General features: G+C 36.0%; 1 protein-coding gene across 1 annotated transcript in view; it reads right to left on the bottom strand.

Moving 5' to 3' along the window:
- CORIN (corin, serine peptidase) overlaps positions 1–21,360 on the bottom strand; it is a 261,470-nt gene that overhangs the window by 194,245 nt on the left and 45,865 nt on the right. The window contains 1 exon segment of the mRNA XM_082462463.1: positions 20,077–20,277. Within this exon segment, the coding sequence (XP_082318589.1) occupies positions 20,077–20,277 (201 nt within the window).

The following is a 21,360-nucleotide window of genomic DNA, read 5'->3' as shown; positions in this document are numbered from 1 at the left end:
GTTACTGAAATTCTCTGTTTATCAGTTTCCTCATCTGTAAAATGAAGATAAAAATATCTGTGTTATGGGGTTAGTGTCAGGATTAAATGATATTTACAAACGCCTATCATTAGCACATACGATAAACTATAAAAGTGTTTGCTATTATTATTATCTCATTTGTGATTCACAGAAACTGTGAACTAGACGGGAGAGAGATTTGTATCTATGTTATGTAAGTAGGAAAACTGAGACAGAGACATTAAGCTTTCATTCTGCCCTCTTCCTATATATATAGGATCAAAATTCAAGGTTTCATCAATTGGTTTGGCTTACTTGCAAAATAAAATAATGCTGGGTATTATTTTTAAAAACACTCATTGTTTAAAAACATTAGTTATTCATTGAGAAAATATTTAAGTCTCTATTAAATAAAGGCACTGGGCTTGGTGCTGTGAAATTAAAAAATAAGAACTTGAAATTAGACCACATTTTATTTATTTAGCCAAATTATACTTTAATACATATGAAAAATTATTTGTTTTTTAATACAAAGAATGGTACAAATAAATTCTATAATGATGAGAATATAAGAAATTACTTAGTGGCACAACATGTTCATTGATTTCAGAGTTTATTGTAAAAATCATTACCTCACTTGTGGTTAGTTTTAAACTTCGCTGTTCAAAAATGTAATGAGATTTCAGTGGATTTCCCAACCTTGTGTAGTTTTATTGGGAATCTCATTTCAGGTTTAGTAACAGTCAAAACTTAAGTAACAGAAGAATAAATGACAGGGCAAACCTGCATACTAAGGTCTGTATTATACCAGCTAGGTATTGTGATTCTTAATAGATTTATAAAATGCTCACTCAGATAACCCTTTTTAACCCACAATACACTAAATTTAAAATCTGTAACAAGTCAGCCTCAAGTTGAGCTGATATTGACCTTTTTATTCTCTGAATTTACAAAGGAAGATTTTACAGGGAATAAGATTGTAAAGGAGGGTGTGTTAGAACAAAAGGAAATTTTTTTTGGCCACACCCATGGCATGCGGGATCTTAATTCCCCAACCAGGGATAGAACCTGTGCCCCCTGCCGTGGAAGTGCAGAGTCCTAACCACTGGACTGCCAGGGAATTCCCGCAAAAGGAAATGTTTAAAATAACTTTCTAGTGCTATTTTTTGGAATGCATATGACATACTATTTCTTTTTAATAAATACACCTTTTATCTCATGACAAGGCAATGGAATATCAGAAAGCAAAACATGAGCAACCACTCAACAAAAAAAAGGGAGGGAGGAGTGGAATGGTTCTTATCAGTTATATCCTCAGCATTACCTCCCCATCCTTAACTAAATAGCAGCCATGAAGTTTGGGAGGCCTTTCCCTACCCCCAGCTCCAGGTGTGGGTCCTGACTGGCCAATGACAATCCGCTCATGGCATTGCCCGGCACTGTGCTTAGTTCAAGGGCAGATAAGAGAATGAAGTTGGCCCCATCACAGGAAAAACCCAGGAGTAGAACAGGCTGCATAATTTGAGCATACCCAGGATAAAATGAAAATGTGGGGTCCCTTGGTCAAAAATTATTTTTATGTTATTTTATTTATTTATATCATTCATAATATTTATATTATTGCTCATAATTTCAACAAGGCGACAGCAGAACATTAAACCGAGTATGGAGTCCGTCTATGCTCAGGGCTCTGTGCGATGGCACAGGTCGGCATGCTTAGGAAGCCAGCTGATCATCAGAGAAGAGTCCTCCCTCCAGGAACCTCCACAGCTCTCCACATAGGGACAGTTGAGCAGCAGGCCCAGGATCTCTCTATAAATTCTGGTAAGAACTAAAGGTGATCAGTTTACGAGAGCTGGGGCCTCCGATTCAGTCTGAGGACTTCTGTTTTTGTATATGACTTGAACGTGTCAGAGGCAGAGATAACCAAACACACAAGCAACCCTGGCTTTGTCCACACATTCAAAGCATTGCATAAAAAGCAGTGCCTCTTCCTGGGAAACCAGATGTGTCTGCACACTGCATTTCAACTCCAACTTGCAGAGTCACACATTTCTCCAGGGAAACTGCCCACACTCGTGACTGGTGAGGGGCCCATGCCCTGCCCTTCTAAGTAGCCGCTTCTCTCCCAAGGTTAGCAAGGACGGAAATCATGGTCTAGTGCCAGTGTTCCAACTACTGTGCTGAAATATTTGCTGCCTTATACCTGCTTCTAAATTACAGTGTACAGAGCAAGGCTAATTCATCACAAGTTGGTCATTTTGAGTCCTTGATACGCAAAGAGTTTCTCAAAAAAAACATTAATGACTATATTATATCTTCACTATGGATCGATTAGGGGAATTTGGTCAGATTAAAGCTGAAGACATTTATTGGGCATTAAAGTTTTTCTTCTTTATCAAGAAGATATTAACAAGAAATTTTGGACTAGTTTCTTCCTAAGTGTTACCAACTATAGTAGATAATATCAATACATTTGTCAGATGATAAAAAGTAGGACTGTGTGTGAAACCTGGCCTTGAAAAATGTAAATTCTGAAACATCTCCACTCCCTGCCTTTTTCATGTTAGGATGGAAATGAAAATAACTGGAATAGAGGGCTCTGGGATAATTAAGCCAAAAAAGAGAAACATGGGAAGTTTAAACATGGAAATGAATGTAATGAGTTAGAATAGCAAAGAAGCAGAGTCAAAATGAGTAAGGCTGACCCAGATTCAAATGGGGCAGATATAATGTGAACCTAGAGAGGTGGAGATCTGAAGGGTGAAATGGATGGCAAGAAATACCTGACACAAGGGGGCAATGTTGAATCAATTCTGTTTCTGGAGACACTAATTTTTTCCTATAGTTGAGAAATTTTTTATTATGAATTTTAATAATAATGAATTAAATATTTAATATAGGGTTTAACATATTGGTCTATAAAGACTTTGCTTTCTCTAGGTGATTTTCCTAAAACCATGAAGTACAGTATTTTAATTACAAACTAGTTAATATCAAAATTCCTTTGTGCAAACAATACAGAGAGCAGCCCAACTCTCAATTATGGGAGCAAGTTTAAACTCTACTACAAATGGCACTAGAAAAAAAACACCTTATAAAAGATCCTGAGAAAATTGATAATATGTTGATAAAGTGAAAGAGGGCACATGTGCATTCATTGTACTAGTCTCTCTACTTTTGTGTGTGATTAAAAATTTCTGTGTAAAATGATTTTTTTTAAAGAAAAGATTCTGAAATATTGTTAACTAAGTAATCTGAAAGCCCACCCATTATAAACCTCCAGAAATTTTTGGTAAAAAAAAACAAATGTTTTTACATAAACAGCTGAACTCTCCATAAAGAAAAGGAAATCTCAGGATTGCAGAAATGCAACAGTGAACTGAAAACAAGAGCAGTGAGTATGTGAGATGACATCACAGGAATGAAGAGCACATGGGTGAACATTTCATGAGCAGATATTGTAATGGCCCTGTCTTGGAGGAAGTCATCAGTCTCAACAAAGAGATGAGGCTTTGAATCCATAGGAAGTACAAATAGGAAGTGAGGCCCCCCACACACACACAAAAAGAAGGAACTCAGGCCCCCCACACACACACAAAAAGCAGGAACTCAACTAGCTCAGCCATATGATGAGGGAGCTTGTCTGACTCTGCCTAGACTCTGATTTGACAAAAATCTTTCTTTGGGCTCTTCTTACTACAGCTCTGGCCCTCCCATGGGTTTGAATTTACAACTACACATGTGATCCCCCAAGCCAAAAATTAACATAAAAATTGGCCCTGGGACAGTGATACCTTGGGGTGACTGGTCAAACCAAACACAAAATTGTCCTAAGTGACACGCCCTGAATCCTAAAAAGTTTATAATCTCAAGTCATAAAATAAACAGAAAACAATTCACTAGGGGAAGGAATAATAATAATCATTAGTCATAACGAGCAGCAATAATGGAAGTCTGAGAACTTCAGACAACTGAACAATCTGATAGAGGCTACTAAATAAGTACGAATAAAACAACTAAAGACAAAAAGGTAGTAATTAAAACCATTTGAAAAAAATGACACACTATAAATAAAGAACTAGAAGATTCAAAAAGAAACCAAATAGAACCTCTAGAAATGAAAAATATGTATGAACATTATAATTTAATTAGCAATAATCATGCCTTGGATAAACCTCATTGGCTATGATACTGCCACTGCACAAAACTGAACGTTATAATTTAAAACTCAGTGAATAGATTAAAATAGAATATTAGATACTGCTAAAGAGAGAACTAGAGAATTAAAAAATAAATCTGAGAAAATACACCAGAATTCAGCAAAAAATAATAAGTTTTAAAGAGGATGGATGAGAATGTCCAACATAAGAGTAATTAGAGATCCAGAAAGAGAGAATAGAAAATCAGGAGTGAGGATATATTCATAGGATTAATAGCTGAGAACTCTCCCAAACTGAAGAAAGACCTGAATCCTCAGATTCAAGAGGCACACCTTCTAAACAAGATATATAAAAAGATATCTACAATAATAAATGCTGGAGAGAGTGTGGAGAAAAGGGAACCCTCCTATACTGTTGGTGGGAATGTAAATTGGTACAGCCACTATAGAGAACAGGATGGCAGTTCCTCACAAAACTGAAAATAGAGTTGCCGTATGATCCAGCAATCCCACTCCTGGGCATATATCCAGAGAAAACTCTAATTCAAAAAGGTACATGCACCCCAATATTCATAGCAGCACCATTAACAATAGCCAAGACATGGACACAACCTAAGTGTCTATCAAAAGATGAACGGTAAAAGAAGATGTGGTATACATATATACAATGGACTATTACTCAGCCACTGAAAAGGATGAAATAATGCCATTTGCAGCAACATAGATGGACCTAGAGATTATCATATTAAGTGAAGTAAGTCAGACAGAGAAATCCAAACATCATATATCACTTCTATGTAGAATCTTTAAAAATTGATATAAATGAACTTATTTACAAAACAGAAATAGACTCACAGACATAGAAAACTTATGGCTACCAAAGGGGATAGCAGGGGTGGGAGGGAAAGAGATAAATTAAGAGTTTGAGATTAACATATACACACTACTATATATAAAACAGATAAACAACAAGGACTACTGTATAGCACAGGGAACTATATTTAATATCTTATAATAACCTATAATGGAAAAGAATGTGAAAAAGAGTAAATATTATGTGTACATATATATATATAGAGAGAGAGAGAGAACTGAACCACTCTGCTGTACACCTGAAACTAACACTATACTTCAATTATAAAAAAAGAAATCTACAATATATCCCTTACAGTGAAACTAGAAAGGCAAAAAATAATAATAATTTTTAAAGCATCCAAAGACGAAATCCAAGTTGTCTACAAGGAAACAAAAATTAAATTTGCATTAAAGTTTCTGATAGCATCATAAGAGTCCAGAAAAATGTGAAATAAATTCTTTAAGTTGATGAGTGAAAAAGAATTGTCAATCTAGAATTCTGTACCTAGTTAAACAATAGTATTGAGGGTGAAATAAGGATAATTTTAGACAAATAAAAACTGGAATAGCCTTCACTGAAAGAACTTCCAAGGAGTATATTTAATTAAGGAGAGAATTTAACCCAGAAGGAAGAAGCAGGATGCAAGAAATTATGGTGATTATTATATTATGTATACTTGAAATCTTTCATATTTGAAAAGAGTATAAGAGCCTTCTTTGTTTAAACACTTTGTTAAATTGCCTCAAAATTTTGGATGTTGAGTACCACTGGCTACAGTATCTATTTATCCTTATAGAAACCAGAAACCTAGGGCTTACTGCCTCACTTCCTCAAAAACATAGAGAAAAATAAGAGTATCCTCCAAATTTTGAAATTTGAAAAAAGAAAGAAAGAAACCCTACATCTTGGATGCACAAAGGAAATAAGAGAGAAAATGATATAATTTAAGTTAAATTGTATTATTGAATTATTCTGATTTCAGAATTTTAAACTATATATTTGTTGCTTACATATCCTATGTAAATCTTAATTAAGATTTTATATTATTATAAGATATGCAAAACTGCCTATGTAATTTAGCTGTGAAATGAGGTAAGCAGAAGTGGAAATTTATTTTAAAACAATTATAATGGTGATATCATTATTCAGTCTGTACATAGTATTGTTTAGAATCTTTAATAGCTATTTATATTATTACAAGGCCATAGGTGCTTGTGAAAGGTGAAAGATGTGGGAAATACAGAGTAGTGCAAAGAAGAATATAAAAAGTTACCTATAGTACTATGACTCAGAAATAACCACTGTAAACATTTGGATATATTTCATTACTGAAGTCAAACGACCTAAACACAACTTCCAGCTTCCTTACTCACTGCCATTACAGATGATATTTAAACTCTCTCAACATTAATTTCTTTACTGTACCATGGGGGTATTAACAGTATCTACTTAATGAGGTATTCATGTAAGGTATATAGTACAATACTTGGCACACAATAAATTTGACTTATTTCACTAGTCTTTTTTTCTTTCATACTATATATCATATATACTTAACATAACATGAATATATTTAACATTACAATGCACTGTACATATTCAATGTACGTATTATTTAGTAGCCTGCTTATTCACTCACTAATAGGTCTTGAACATTTCTACATATCGGTATGTATTCTTCCACAACATCATTTTTAATGGTTGTACATTTTTCCAACATATGATGGATTAAGAGGAAGAGGGGGAAGAAGAACAAAAGACTGATTAAAAACCCACAGGAAAGAGGGGCATGGACTTATAAATACTACCAAATGTAAAATAGATAGCTAGTCGGAAGCAGCTGCATAGCACAGGGAGATCAGCTCCGTGCTTTGTGACCACCTAGAGGGGTGGGATAGGGAGGGTGGGAGGGAGATGCAAGAGGGAGGAGATATGGGGATATATGTATAGCTGATTCACTTTGTTATAAAGCAGGAACTACCACACCATTGTGAAGCAATGATACTCCAATAAAGATGTTTAAAAAAAAACAACCCATAGGAAAGAAAACATAACCCAGAAACAAAAAACACAAACCTTTAAAAATTTTATATATTATAAGAAAGCAACAAGAAAATGAGTTTAACCAAACAAGAACTCAAAGACAAAAGAAAAAAACATTGGAATAAAAGAAAATGAGGCTATAACACTAAAAATATTAACACTAAAAATATTTAGATAAAATAAAAATTAAAGAAACTTAGGATAATCATTATGAGCACAATTAAGAAGATTTATGTATAAGGAAGACAGCAAGTTAACAAAAAAATGTTCCTCTGAATCCAAGAACCCAAAAGTGGAAGAGAAAAATCTTGAAAGATGTTATAATTTTTTTTTCCTGAAATGAAGGAATAACTGAGTCTGCATATGAAAAGGGCAACCATATTTCATTATGACCTCAGAAGGATGGACATCAAGATATAAACTGTTTAAGTTAATAAGTTTAATAGAATTCTTCAAGAACTGGGCATCAAATGTGTTCCCTGCTCATGGGTTGTCACTTCTTCTAGGCTTTTTTGGTGAATAGAGACAAACTGGTATGTATTTTTAAAGGAGGAAAAAATACTGAGTTTATACTGATATTACCAATTCAAAATTAAGATTATAGGGTTTTAATTTATTTGTTTTTATATTTGTACCTTTTTTCTCTTATGTTGAAAATGTTGGTTCCTGAAAACATGAATATAAATACTTATTTGCTTTCTCCTATAATGTGCAAACAATAGCTTCAAAATAACAACCCCAATATAATAATAAGTCTACTTAATGGAAGCCTGATATTAATTAAATATTTAAATGTTAAGACCTGAAACCATAAAATCCCTAGAAGAAAACATAGGAAAAAAGCTCCTTGACACTGGTCTTGGCAAAGATTTTTTGAATAAGATGCCAAAAGTACAGGCAACAACAGCTAAATAAACAAGTGGAACTATATCAAACTAAAAAGCTTGAAAAGACAACTTATGGAATAGGAGAACATATCTGCAAATCATGTATCTGATAAGGGGTTAATAGTCAAAATATATAAGGAACTCACACAACTCAGCAGCAAAAAACCCTAAATAATCCAATTTTAAAATAGGCAGAGGACTTGAATAAACTTTTTTCCAGAGAAGACATAAAAATGGACAACAGTATATTAAGGGCCAGGGCTTCAACATATGAATATTGGAGGGATACAAACATTCAATTGATAACATTCTAACCCTGGCCCCCAAAATTCATTGTCCTTCTCACATGTAAAATATATTCACTCCATCCCAACAGCTCAAAAAGTCTTAAATCCTTTCAGCATCAAAGTCTAAGGTCCAAAGTCTCATCTAAGTGTCATCTAAGCCATATTTGGCTGAGACTCAAGGTATGGTTCATCCTGAGGCAAAATTCCTCTTCAGCTGTGAACCTGTGAAACAAGACAAATTATGTGATTCTAAAACAAAACGGGGGACAGGCATAGGAGAGACATTCCCATTCCAAAAGGGAGAAATAAGAAAGAAGGAAGGGGTGACGGGGCCCTACTTGAACACTGATGGTGCTAGATGTGTCCCCACATATTACCTGCCTTACCGCCTCTCGTGACTGGCTGGAAAATGACCACTTGGCCAACCCCCAAACTCTAGAATAAGCAAAGACTCTTGATTTAAGGTCTTCATTTCTCTCCCATGGCAACCCTCCCATATTATTTTTTCTTTTTTTTGCTGACTTTCAAGGACACATAATATGGTAACATAGTTACTGTGGCTTAATAGCCATCAGATCATCATAAATCAGTCTCCTGAAATGTATATCCTAAAGGCCTTTGTCCAGTGCACATCTGTAAACATATAACCACAGCAGAAACAAACTCTCTGCCTTTGATTACTTAATAAACAATGGAAGAATTGGAAAGTAATTTCAAGGAGGGAATTGTAGAATTCCCGAACTCCCACTTCCTGAGGTGATAAAATTCTCATTAGTACCTATAAAAGCATGGTGGGCCTTCCCATAAAATTGAAAACAAAAGGCTCTGTTCAACTTATCTAAGACAATTATATATATTATGAATAAGTTTTTAAATCTAAGAATTAAACATTATAATCTGATTAAAAACAGAAACTCTAAGACAGACCTTTAAAATAAAACTTTTATAACTGTAAATAAAACTCGATGATGTTTAGAAAAATGATGTATTTATTATAGACTAGAAATAGTATGAATTAGCAATCTTCTCTTTTAAAGAATTAAGAATTGAAATGAATCATGTTTTCTTCGGACTCTGAACCACTTTTACAGAATTTCTCAAGTTATAAATAATACATTCATGTCTCAAGGCAGTTACTAGACAATTGGCTACTTGAGGACAGGACTTCTATCTGACCCACCATTATAGTCTACAGAGCCAAACCCCAGAGCTTGGCACCCAGTAAATAGCTGCCTAGGAATGAATGGTGCTTCCCAGAATATTAACCTAGCCTCTCAGAAATTGAGATGTCTCACAAAACTTGGAAGGGTATATAGATGTCAGAGTGAGTTTACACCAATTAAGATAATCATAAACAAGTACTGTGAGTCTAATCAATTCAAACACCACACGTAAGTATTAGGTTAATGATGCAGAGCAGCAAAAAAGAAGAATAAAATATGTTAACACTAAGAGACAAGGAAGAGTTTGCATCAAATGTGAACTGTTGCAAAGCTTTGGCTTGGAAAAGTCATTACCATACTCATTCCAACTACAAGTAAGTGAAAAGGCATATTCTCCAAAGACACAAGTAACAGCAAACAGATTCCCGCTGATGGGTTTCTTGCTCTTAGCACAAAATTGTACAAAGACCAAAAGCCTGCAATAGCAAATTGAAAGATACAGTGCCGATTTTCTTTCAGAACCACAGAGTAAAGTAAATTACACATTTTTTAAAAACTTTTATATGAGAATCTGGCTTTTAAAAGGTCATTTTAGGGGCTTCCCTGGTGATGCAGTGGTTAAGAATCCGCCTGCCAATGCAGGGGACAGGGTTCGAGCCCTGGTCCGGGAAGATCCCACATGCCGTGGCGCAACTAAGCCCGTGTGCCACAACTACTGAGCCTGCACTCTAGAGCTCACGAGCCACAACTACTGAAGCCCGCGCGCCTAGAGCCTGTGCTCCGCAACAAGAGAAGCCACCGCAATGAGAAGCCTGCGCACTGCAACGAAGAGTGGCCCCTGCTCGCCACAACTAGAGAAAAGCCTGCGCACAGCAACAAAGACCCAACGCAGCCAAAAATAAAAATAAAATAAATATTTTTAAAAAAGATCATTTTTGTCCTTGAATTTGATCAGGACTGTTTCTGCAATGCTGTTATCTGCTGTTTTTTTTTTCTGTACATGGATCAAGTGTATGGGGCTGTTCTTCCTCAAGAGGAACCTGTGATAATGAATCTGGAGAAGAAAATTTTGAGCCAAAAACCTTTTTGATGTGACAATTTGACTCTTGTTTGCTATAATAATGTATTATAGGCACATTACCTTTGGCGGCAGATGTCACCTGTGGGGTACCGCGGGATTCATTTTGGAGAGGGGGTCTGGAAATCTTGCCCAAAAATCTTTGCAATGGGAGGAATGGGACTGAAGCTAAAGGAGAGCAAACCAGGTACTGCTCCATTATCCCTTTCAGAAGCCTAGCTCTGAAAATGACTGAGTTTGCTCTCTATGGGAGGAACCCAATACATCCCAGGGACAGAGACATCTACAGATGGAATGAGGAAGAAGAAAAGGAGAGTGGGGAGAAAAAAAGAGAAAGAGGGACTCCATACCTACATTCAAATTTCCTTTCTCCCTCTCCCAAGAATTATGCAGATCTTTATTAGAATGCTACCATGCCAGCCAGATGAGCAGGCAACAATTATTTAAATGCTTCACTTTTTCTTCTTACATATTGATATTAGCCAGAGCCCACGTCTGAATCTCATAACTGTTCTTTAAGCCGAAAGAATATGACTTAGTATATGGAGAGGGCAACCAACTATACTTGAACCTTGGAGTCTAACACTGGTGGCCAGCAGAGCACATAAGGGATGGTGTCCAGGGTCATGACTACAGTAAATTTTGGAGTAGCAAATTCCTAATGAAGTAGTTTAGGCAGTCCTCAGACTCTCCTAGTTACCAAAAAGAAAACAAAAGAAAAAAAAAAAACCTACCAGTTTCCTCTAAAGCATGTGTCCTTAATTATAATCCAAAGACCTCAATGGGCTTATACATAAAATTTTTGCTGTTAATCCCACTCCTGGGCATATATCCAGAAAAGATGAATGCTCTAATTCAAAAAGATATATGCACCCCAATGTTCATAGCAGCATTATTTACAATAGCCAAGACATGCAAGCAACCTAAGTGTCCATTTACAGATGAGTGAATAAAGAAGATGCGGTGGGGGCTTCCCTGGTGGCGCAGTGGTTGAGAATCTGCCTGCCAATGCAGGGGACACGGGTTCGAGCCCTGGTCTGGGAAGATCCCACATACTGCAGAGCAACTGGGCCCGTGAGCCACAACTACTGAGCCTGCGTGTCTGGAGCTTGTGCTCCGCAACAAGAGAGGCCGCGATAGTAAGAGGCCTGCGCACCACGATGAAGAATGGCCCCTGCTTGCCGCAACTGGAGAAAGCCCTTGCACAGAAACGAAGGCCCAACACAGCCAAAAGTAAATAAATAAATAAATAAATAATAAAGGAATTAAAAAAAAAAAAAGATGTGGTGTATATATACATATATGTAAATATATATGTATATACATATACATACAATGGAATATTACTCAGACATGAAAAAGAATGAAATAATGTCATTTGCAGCAACATGGATGGACCTAGAGATTATCATAGTAAGTGAAGTAAGTCAGAGAAAGACAATAGTATATGATATCACTTATACGTGGAATCTAAAAAATAGTACAAATGAACTTATTTACAAAACAGAAACAGACTCACAGACATAGAAAAGAAGCTTATGGTCACCAAAGGAGAAGAGGTGGGGGGGGGATAAACTGGGAGTATAGGATTAACAGATGCACACTACCATATACAAAACAGATAAACAACAAGAATTTACTGTATAGCACAAGGAACTATATTCAGTATCTTATAATAAATTATAGTGGAAAAGAATTAAAAAATAATATATATATGCATATATATGTATATATAACCAAATCACTTTGCTGTACACCTGAAACTAACACAATACTGTAAATCAACTATACTTCAATTAAAAGAAAATTGCTGTCTATGAAGAAATTGGATGGGAGAAAAATAGCATCTCTATTTCCATTAACCTCCAATTGAAATTTAGCATACTTAAATGCTTATCAATGCATACTTAAATGCTTATCAATGCATACTTAAATGCTTATCAATGCATACTTAAATGCTTATCAATGCAGGCAACAATCAGAAAAACTATTTAGAAACCATAGCTATTTTCATATCAACAATTACAGACATTTCAAAATATTATGTATGTTCATCCATATTATAAAATTACAGGTATTGACCTAGGCTAGATATCACTATTTAATATGTTAATAAATAAATACATGTATTACTATATCATGAATTTATATTTCCAATATTTTGACAACTAGATTTTAATAAAATTGCCTTTCTTTTTGATTCTGTGTAATTTGTTTTAAGCACCAAAACATTATTCTGAGAAGGCACCTATAAGCTTTACCAGTTTGTCAAAGGAGTATCTGGCACAGAAAAGCTAAGCTCTGCTATAAAGCATCACTGTTTTTCCTGAGGATGTGACACAAACAGCTAGAACTCAGGTACCCTAAAGCAGTACTTCACAAGTTGAAGAATCGTACAGGCTTTTTCACAGGAAGAAATTATGCAGGTATACATAAAATTAAACATAAACCCCTTTATACCTACAGGTCTAACATACAATGAAATCAATATGTATAAATTAAACATAAATGAAACTACAAAACTAATAAGATTTAAATTAATTACATTAATGAATTAATATTAACAGTGTTCTGCTAAAACACCATGAATATGGTGCTAACTCCTGAAGCACAAGTTCTCCTGTATTTAGGAAGCTTATGCTACCATGTATGCCCGCTGAGTAAGTCTGTTTTTCTCTATTTTAGCTGCCAGAAAGGCGTCCTTTGTACAACATGCCAGTACATACTTTAGTTCTGCAATTGAGAAGACTATCAAATCTGCCTCTGTTCCTTTCTTGATGGCTAGCAAATGTCTAAGAAATACAGCTTAGCAGCAACTTTATCATGAATAGAAACACAAATACAGGCACCAAAATTTTATCTCAGTACTTGTTATAAGATGGTTATCCAGGTTATGAAGAGTAGGTGTACATTATTTTTTGTTATCATTGAAATGAAAGCACATATTTAAGAAATTCTTATAGAGAATTCCTGGGTCCCCCAGAAAAAATCTGAGGTCCCTTAGCCCCCAGATGAAAAAATACTGTCCAAAAAACAACAGAGGAATAATAAGTCATTCACACATCCAAATTTACACACATAAGCACAGATTCCCCCTCCAAACTGCACAATAATCTACAGTCAGTAATGTAGAGAGATGGGTACATGAATCTGAGAACAGCATAACTGACTTTCGAAGAATATAATTAAGACATCCAGGATTCCGCTCTGGACAGGATTAGAAAATGTCAGGGAAAAAGGAGAAGGGACTTTATCTGATTTCAGATGTCTAATTAGAGCCCCTCACCCCATATTCCATCCTTGGATAGTTTCCTGATGAATAGTAACCCAAGTAAAACTTCAGGACTTGCTCTGATCCTCTTAGCTTCATATTCTTGCAGAACTCACTTACAAGCTAATAGAAATACTGTGTTAAAGAATAATCTTAAGGTTTCTGATTGGTGTACAAGCTTTCTACATGCAGCAAATTCGAAGTATGTGTTTAGGGCATTTTGGTACAGAGTTATCAGTGCTAATAAATCACTGCTATTTAGACAGTTTCACTGTCAATCCAAGTCATTTTATCTTCAGAGACTGTATAGTTCATTGAGGAAAAAAATTAAATGTAAGGTGAAGAAGTGTTAGAAGAATGGTTGAAATAAATTATGGTATAATGAGAGTATGGAATGCTATTCAATCACTGTAATAATGAATTAGAGCTAAATCATTGTCTTAGAGATATTTACATGAAGTATTCTTGAGTGAGAAAAACATTATGTAGAAAACTGTACGTAATAAATGTGATCTCATTTTTTGAAAATCAAAAATGACAAAAACACCTCTATGTGTATGTCATTCTGTATACAAGTTTGTGTATATATGTTTATATATGATTTATGAGCATGGAGAAAACTATAAAATCATACACACCAGGTTGTTAAGATGGGTTAACTGTGGGCAGAAATAAGGTAATATGATGCAAAAGGAAGAAGAATTGAAGTGATTTATGCAAAAAAAGGGGATAAAGTCTTCCATTTTAAAATAATATATATAATATGATCATATTTATTCACTACAAAAAGAAGCAAAAACAACTCCCAATGTTGGAGGAAATGAAAAAAAAGCAGTAGAGTAGATAAGGAAGGTAAAACTGATTGAGGGGTAGGAAATACTTCCAGAATGGCACAGTAAGACCCTCCAAAAATCTGTTCCTCCATAGAAACAGTAAAAACACTGGGAAAAAAATATCAAAATCAGATTTTTCAGAACTTTGGAATTTAACCAAAGGCTTGCAGCAGAGGAACATTTGTTCAAGAAAAATGGCTGAATCACAATGAGAACTATGAGCTTTGTAGCGTTTTTTGTTTTTGTTTTTGTTTTTTTTTGGCTGCGTTGGGTCTTCATTGCTGTGCGCAGGCTTTCTCTAGTTGTGGCGAGCAGGGGCTACTCTTCGTTGTGGTGCGTGGGCTTCTCATTGCGGTGGCTTCTCTTGTTGCGGAGCACTGGCTCTAGGCACGCGGGCTTCAGTAGTTGTGGCACACGGGCTCAGTAGCTGTGGCTCGCAGGCTCTAGAGCACAGGTTCAGTAGTTGTGGTGCACGGGCTTAATTGCTCCACAGTATGTGGGATCTTCCCGGACCAGGCCTCGAACCCTGTCCCCTGCATTGGCAGGCATATTCTTAACCACTGCGCCACCAGGGAAGTCCTGCTTTGTAGCATTTTAACTTGCCATATTCCCATCACCCTCTCCTCAGTCCTACAGGAGCCCTGAAAACCAATGAGCTTGCAACCATGGTATCTATAAAAACCAGCAACCTAGGGGGAAGAATGGGTCTGAAGCTCCCCAAAAAGCCATCCCCAGAGAATTATCACTATTCAACTTGTCTAGAAGCTCCCTGGAAAGGATCCATTCTCAGTACTTGTCTTTACTTGATCTGACTCAGAGCTTTCTCTTTGCAAAAAGTTCTATCCCCAGGGTATGTGTTGAAAACAATCTGTGGCAATTGTTTAACATCACAGTTAACTGAGGCAAGGGTACCTGTTGTAAATAAGAGGCTGACCAAAACACTTAAAAGGAAAAACTAGGGAATGAGATGTCTGAAGAGGCCTTTGAAAAGTTCTGACATATTCCCTGGGATACTAGAAGGCCAGGGCTGTGCCTATATCCAAGAAAAATATGAAAAGCCAGTCACAAAAGCCACACATTTATTGTATGATGTCCTTTATATGAAATGTTCAGAATAGGCAAATCTATAGAGACTGAAAGTAGATTAGTTTTGGACACAGGCTGAGGGAGAGGGGAAATGAGGAATAATGGATACAGCATTTCTTTTTGCAGTGATGAAAATGTTCTAAAATTAGATAGTGGTGATAGTTGCACAACTCTGTGAATACATTTTAAAAATACTGAATTATATGTGTTAGAGGTCAAATTTAATGGTATGTGGATTATACCTCAAAAACCTTTTGTAAGTGAATGAGAGGCATGATGTGTTTTCATCTGATATAGAAGATTTAGGAGCTGGTCATCAAAGAGCACAATGAGAGAACAAAACACTTTATGCTTTCAGCACATTAGCCCACTCTCATGTCACTTTAATTCCTGATTAGAGTTTCTAGGCTATTTTATTTTATGCCATATTATTTTTAACCCAAAAGCTCTTGGTTGGTCAAAGAGTTTTTCCCTCTCCTTAAAATTCAATTTATGCTTAAATATTTATAAATATATAAGAAGAAAAGATGAAAATAAAAATCTAAACACAGAATGCAACCTAGAAAAATCCCTTGCTGAAATACAGCATGAAAGCTAACTATGGGCCTTTTTCCTTTCCATATTACAACTGGTTTTCAAAATGTAACTAATGAAACTCCAGATGTAACAGATTTCACATAAAGCCTATTTCACATTTACAAAGCCCAGCTCTGCCACACAGTGCAACCTAGGAGGCATCTGGCTAAAACTTTACAAACTGCAGTATTCTATGCTTTGGCATGATATTAAGGACCCCCAAAAGGGAATGTCTTAAGGAAAGGCTATTTCCTGGTACTTTTTGCCAGGAGTTCTCCCCTCCGTTTTCTACCCAGGATATTGAGAAGGACAGAATGTCTCGCCACTGTATTTTTGGACTAGAGTGGACTCAAAAAGCTTTTACATATGCCAGAAATTTAGAATGACACTTTAATTAGAGAATAATAATTTTTTTTTAAAAAAGGAATAAAAGTAAATTCTCTGCTAGGTGTTAGTAGAGAAACAAGGCATTAAATTATACTTTAAGTAAAATTGGTTAAATAAGTATCAAGTGAGAAGTGTGATTTGGCATCACCAATAAAAAGAGGTCAGATATTAAATTTTTGAAATGACTGTAGTTCATTTATGTATTCATTCAACAAATATTTTGTTGAACACTGGCTATAAAGCAGTAAACAAAATACATTACTCTCCTGGAACTTAAAATTTGCTCAGAAATGCTCCTGCTACTGAAAAGAAAGCAATGAAATTAAATAAGGAAGCATGAAATACTTGAAAGAACGCTGGTCTAGGAGTCCCAAGATCTGAATCCCAAGTCCATGGCTACCAATTAGTAAATAAGTGACACTGGATACGTCAACTTAATTTCCCTAAGCCTCAATTTCATACCTTGAAAAATGGTGTGTATACCTGTCCTGCATACCTTGTCAGCTAATTATAAGGGCCACAGAGAGATAAAAAACAAGGTCTTACTGTGTAGCACAGGGAACTATATTCAGTATCCTGTGATAAACCATAATGGATAAGAATATGAAAAAGAATATATATATATATATATATGTATAACTGAATCACTTTGCTGTACAGCAGAAATTAACACTACATTGTAAATCAACTATACTTCAATAAAATTAAAAAAAATAATAAGGACCACAAAGAAAATATTCAAACTTGTCCCGAAAACTATCAAAAGCTCTATACTCACAGACTAGCAGTATTACTGAAATGTATGAAAAACTATCAAATCCCTTACAATAAATAATTTTAGTTATTATAGACAGTCTATTGAGGGTCTATGTGGTGAGACAGTAAAGCTCAAGGCTAACTGTCAAGTACATTAACAAGACAGAATGACACATTTTCAAAGGTTTTGACCCTCCTACATTTAATCATTCTAATTTCACCTGGGTTTCCTTTACATGTCAAATTACGTTCATATTCTCAAGCAATGTTCCACCCATAGGAAGAGAAAATGAGTCAAACAGACTCCCATCAAACTCCCAAACTGAGCAACAGGGACCATATGTTTCTTTACTCTTCGGGGTATGTGTTTGTCACCTCTATTTGAATCTTAACAAATGACAGAACTTTCAAAATAGAAACAAATCCACCTTGTAAAAGAAAATAACAATTGCTGTAATTGCAACCACATTAACTGGACTGAGTGTTTGCTTAAGTTACTTCTGCCCTTTTGTTGAAAAACACTGCCCTAAGAATAATGAAGTGCTTAAGACATGACCGAAATATTAAAAACTTCAAAATTAAACTCATGAGGAAAACAAATTTTACTTAGCATAATTTGGGTTTGTAGTATTACCGTCAGGTAATGAATATGAATCCGTATAAATCGCTGGTGAACTCTAAGCATAAGAAACAGTTAATATCTACCGGTGCTCCATGAAACAATGGAAGCCAAACATTCTGACGCTTTGGGGCTAGAGAGATAGAATAATCCTGCGTTTCTTCAGATACTGGCAAACGTACTATGATAGCTTAAGAGTCAGCTTAATCCTTCCCTTCCTGGCTCAGAATGAAAATAAATATTCTGTCCTAGACCTAAGATGTGATTTCCCTTTGGAGGTTTTCAGGAAGGAGGGAGCAACAAACAAGAAAGTGATCAGGGATGAATGGGTTTTGTGTAATTTTCAATCACATAACCTTGTTTTAGGAAGTAGAAAGTAAGACTCAAGACAACTGCAGAGAAAGCTCTTAACAGTGACTATGCTCTGATTATGATTTATCAGCACTGACTAGGTAACTTTCCACACTAATCCACTCCCACTAGCATTCTGGAAGGTTAGTAACTTTACTAAAAAAATTGGAGGGGTATTGAGGGATAGAGTCACATTCCGGAGCATATCATCTGTTGCCATCTAACTGGACCCATCTCCACACTTTCTGTCTTCTCTCTCTCTCTCCAAGCTCTTTTTCTGGAATAACTGACAAATACCTCCATTTGTCCTCAAATAGAAGTTTTGGCCATGCCATTTTCCTCAAGGTGTGATTATTTGTCAGTCACCAACAAGTAAAATAAATTGCACAGCCAATAAAACCAGGAAATGAGAAAGAACACATAGACCCCTCAAAAGCAAATGAAGGGATAGCTCCAGTCAAATCCCTTGGCATTCGATTATAGCACTGCGTGCCTGGTCTTCTCCTCACTATAAGCATCTCACTGCAAATATTTTCACCACATTGACTGTAAGGCAATTTTGCAATGAAAGGTAAACTAACTGGCTGACAGTTTGGGGTTTGACAGTTTGGTTTCAACGGGTTGAAATATGTTATCATTTCTTCCAGTTAGAGACGTTATTGATGGCTTTATTGAGCTGACAGAAGACGATTTGCTTTGTGTTGGTTTCTTATTTTGAAACACTGCACTGGAGGAGAAAGAGGCTGAGGGCCTCAGAGGCGCAGAGTTGAACCTACATTTCCCATAGAACTTTGGAAAGTCTATCAACGGACATGTGACAGTATGCGAGGAACAAACACCAGTGGAGAAGGCTTTCACAGCGCAATACAGAACTCAGTTACAAATATGCATCCTAGTATTTGGAAACTGATACCTCTCTTAACAAAGGAACAAATTTTAGCAAAAAAGAAAAAGCGCAATGCTGAACGAGGAGACAAATCAACAAGCCAAAAAAGAGTGTACAAAAATACTATAAACAGAACACTTGGAAGACAAGGTACAACTCACAAAATAAAATCAGTTATTTGTGCAGTGTCACCATGAATCTACACACATTTTAAACATTCAAAAATTTTGTATTTAGCAATGTCTTTTTAATTGTTATTCACTTCTCACATTTCATTGTGTCTTTTTAAATGTCCCTCTTTCATTTTTCATTTTTTATCTTTCATCGTAAAATTGCCTTACAACCAATTAATTACGAGGCAGAAATGCTTACAGCAAAGATGTCTAAGGCAAAGATGCTTACAGCGAAATTACCTCGAAGAACCACAGAATTAGGATACCTGCCACAAGGCACCAATAACAAAATAAGTAACTTAGTTTACTTATTAATTTAACCATCTCGAAATAAGTAACTTAACACTTAAAAAACAGAACCACCGTAAAATCAACACTGTTATACTGGGGCAAGCAGCATAAATTTTTATGTCTCAGAAACACTGAATGGCATTGGTACCTTTTTATTTCTTACTCCAGTCCCTGTCTGGATGGCTGAGCTGATGGCATTTCACGTTTAGGACCAGGGCACTTGGCGATGCTTGCTAGATAAGGGAGCAGAGCTTTTCCTGTGTGACCAGTAAGTGATTGCGAATTAACAGCATCAGTTGCCACACTTAAAAATCTACCTGTGGGTTCCACAGACATTAAAGTGCCCAGGTATTTAGCACCTTCAGACTTACGTGTGCTCCTGTGATTTTGGTCCCCTGGGAGAGAAGCATCCATAGCCCAGGCTGGAATGTGTTGGGTGGGATCGGCAGCAGACGTCCCAGTGCTCTCGTTATGAGCTGTACTTGGAAGAATAACATCATACACGTGGACTTCACCATCAGTGACCAAAGGTTCACTCCCATTTGATTTAAAATAGGCTTTTTTTAATGTTCCTGAAAGACCAAAAAAAGATATTTTAAAACATTACTAGAAGTATTTATTTTACTTTATTTTATTTTATTTTAATTAATTTAATTTTATTTTTATTTTTTATTTTTGGCTGCACTGCGTGGCTTGCAGGATCTTAGTTCCCCAACCAGGGATCAAACCCGTGCCCCCTGCAGTAAGGGTGCGGAGTCCTAACCACTGGACTGCCAGAGAATTGTCTAGAAATATTTATTTTAAAAAACGTATTAGGAAAACTCTAGAGCTGCTTTCCCAGGCAAACGCAAAGAGAAAATGATGGCCAGCAAAACCACCTGCTTCTCGAGACAACCAATAGTTTCTCTTCTATCGTAAATCACATAACCCTGTGAGGTGTCTATTGCTGCTCAAGAGCTAAAGGTTTAGCAACTGAGTCTCCCATCCAGGTTTCCTAGTGCCCAAAGAATTTAGGGCAATTCTACCTCACCTGGGACTCACCACAAATAAAATGTGGCAAATCATACAGTGTTTCCTTCCTGCTTTCTCAGTGTCTCAATTTCACACATCATTTATGCTCCTCAGTACCCAGGACACAAGCTCTCCCTGTCTTTCTACCTGCCACAAAGGACAACAGTGCCAGCTTACCTGTGGCCTTCTATTTCTCCACATTTGGCACTAAATTTCAGTGAACTACACACATCAGATAATAAAAATAATAGAGCTCAAATATTTACCAAGACTCATAGGAACCCCCCCCAAAAAGTAAAACTCCAATTCCAGAAAAACTAAAAGAAGAAACTATATTATCTTCATCTTCGACCAGAAGCTATAAATTTGATTATAAGAAATAGGCATTAAACTAAGATTATCAACTGGTCACTTTCTCAAAGTATTTATTCATGGACAAAATAGAGTCCAACCTAAGATTATTGGGAATCCCCTAGCTTTCGCTTTAGGCAGAAAATCTGAAAACTTTGAAAGAGGTCATGTATTTTTAACTCAGTCAAAATAGACAACAGAGTGTTTCCAGAATATAGCACTCTGGTTGAGTATGCCACTAAAATAAATGAATGTGATATTGATCCATTATAGAAATAGCCAAGGAAGATTTT

This window comes from Balaenoptera physalus, assembly GCF_965194825.1.
Source record: "Balaenoptera physalus genome assembly, chromosome: 5".
Classification (NCBI taxonomy): domain Eukaryota; kingdom Metazoa; phylum Chordata; class Mammalia; order Artiodactyla; family Balaenopteridae; genus Balaenoptera; species Balaenoptera physalus.
Note: the sequence above shows the minus strand (reverse complement) of the source record. Positions and strands in the feature narration are given on the sequence as shown.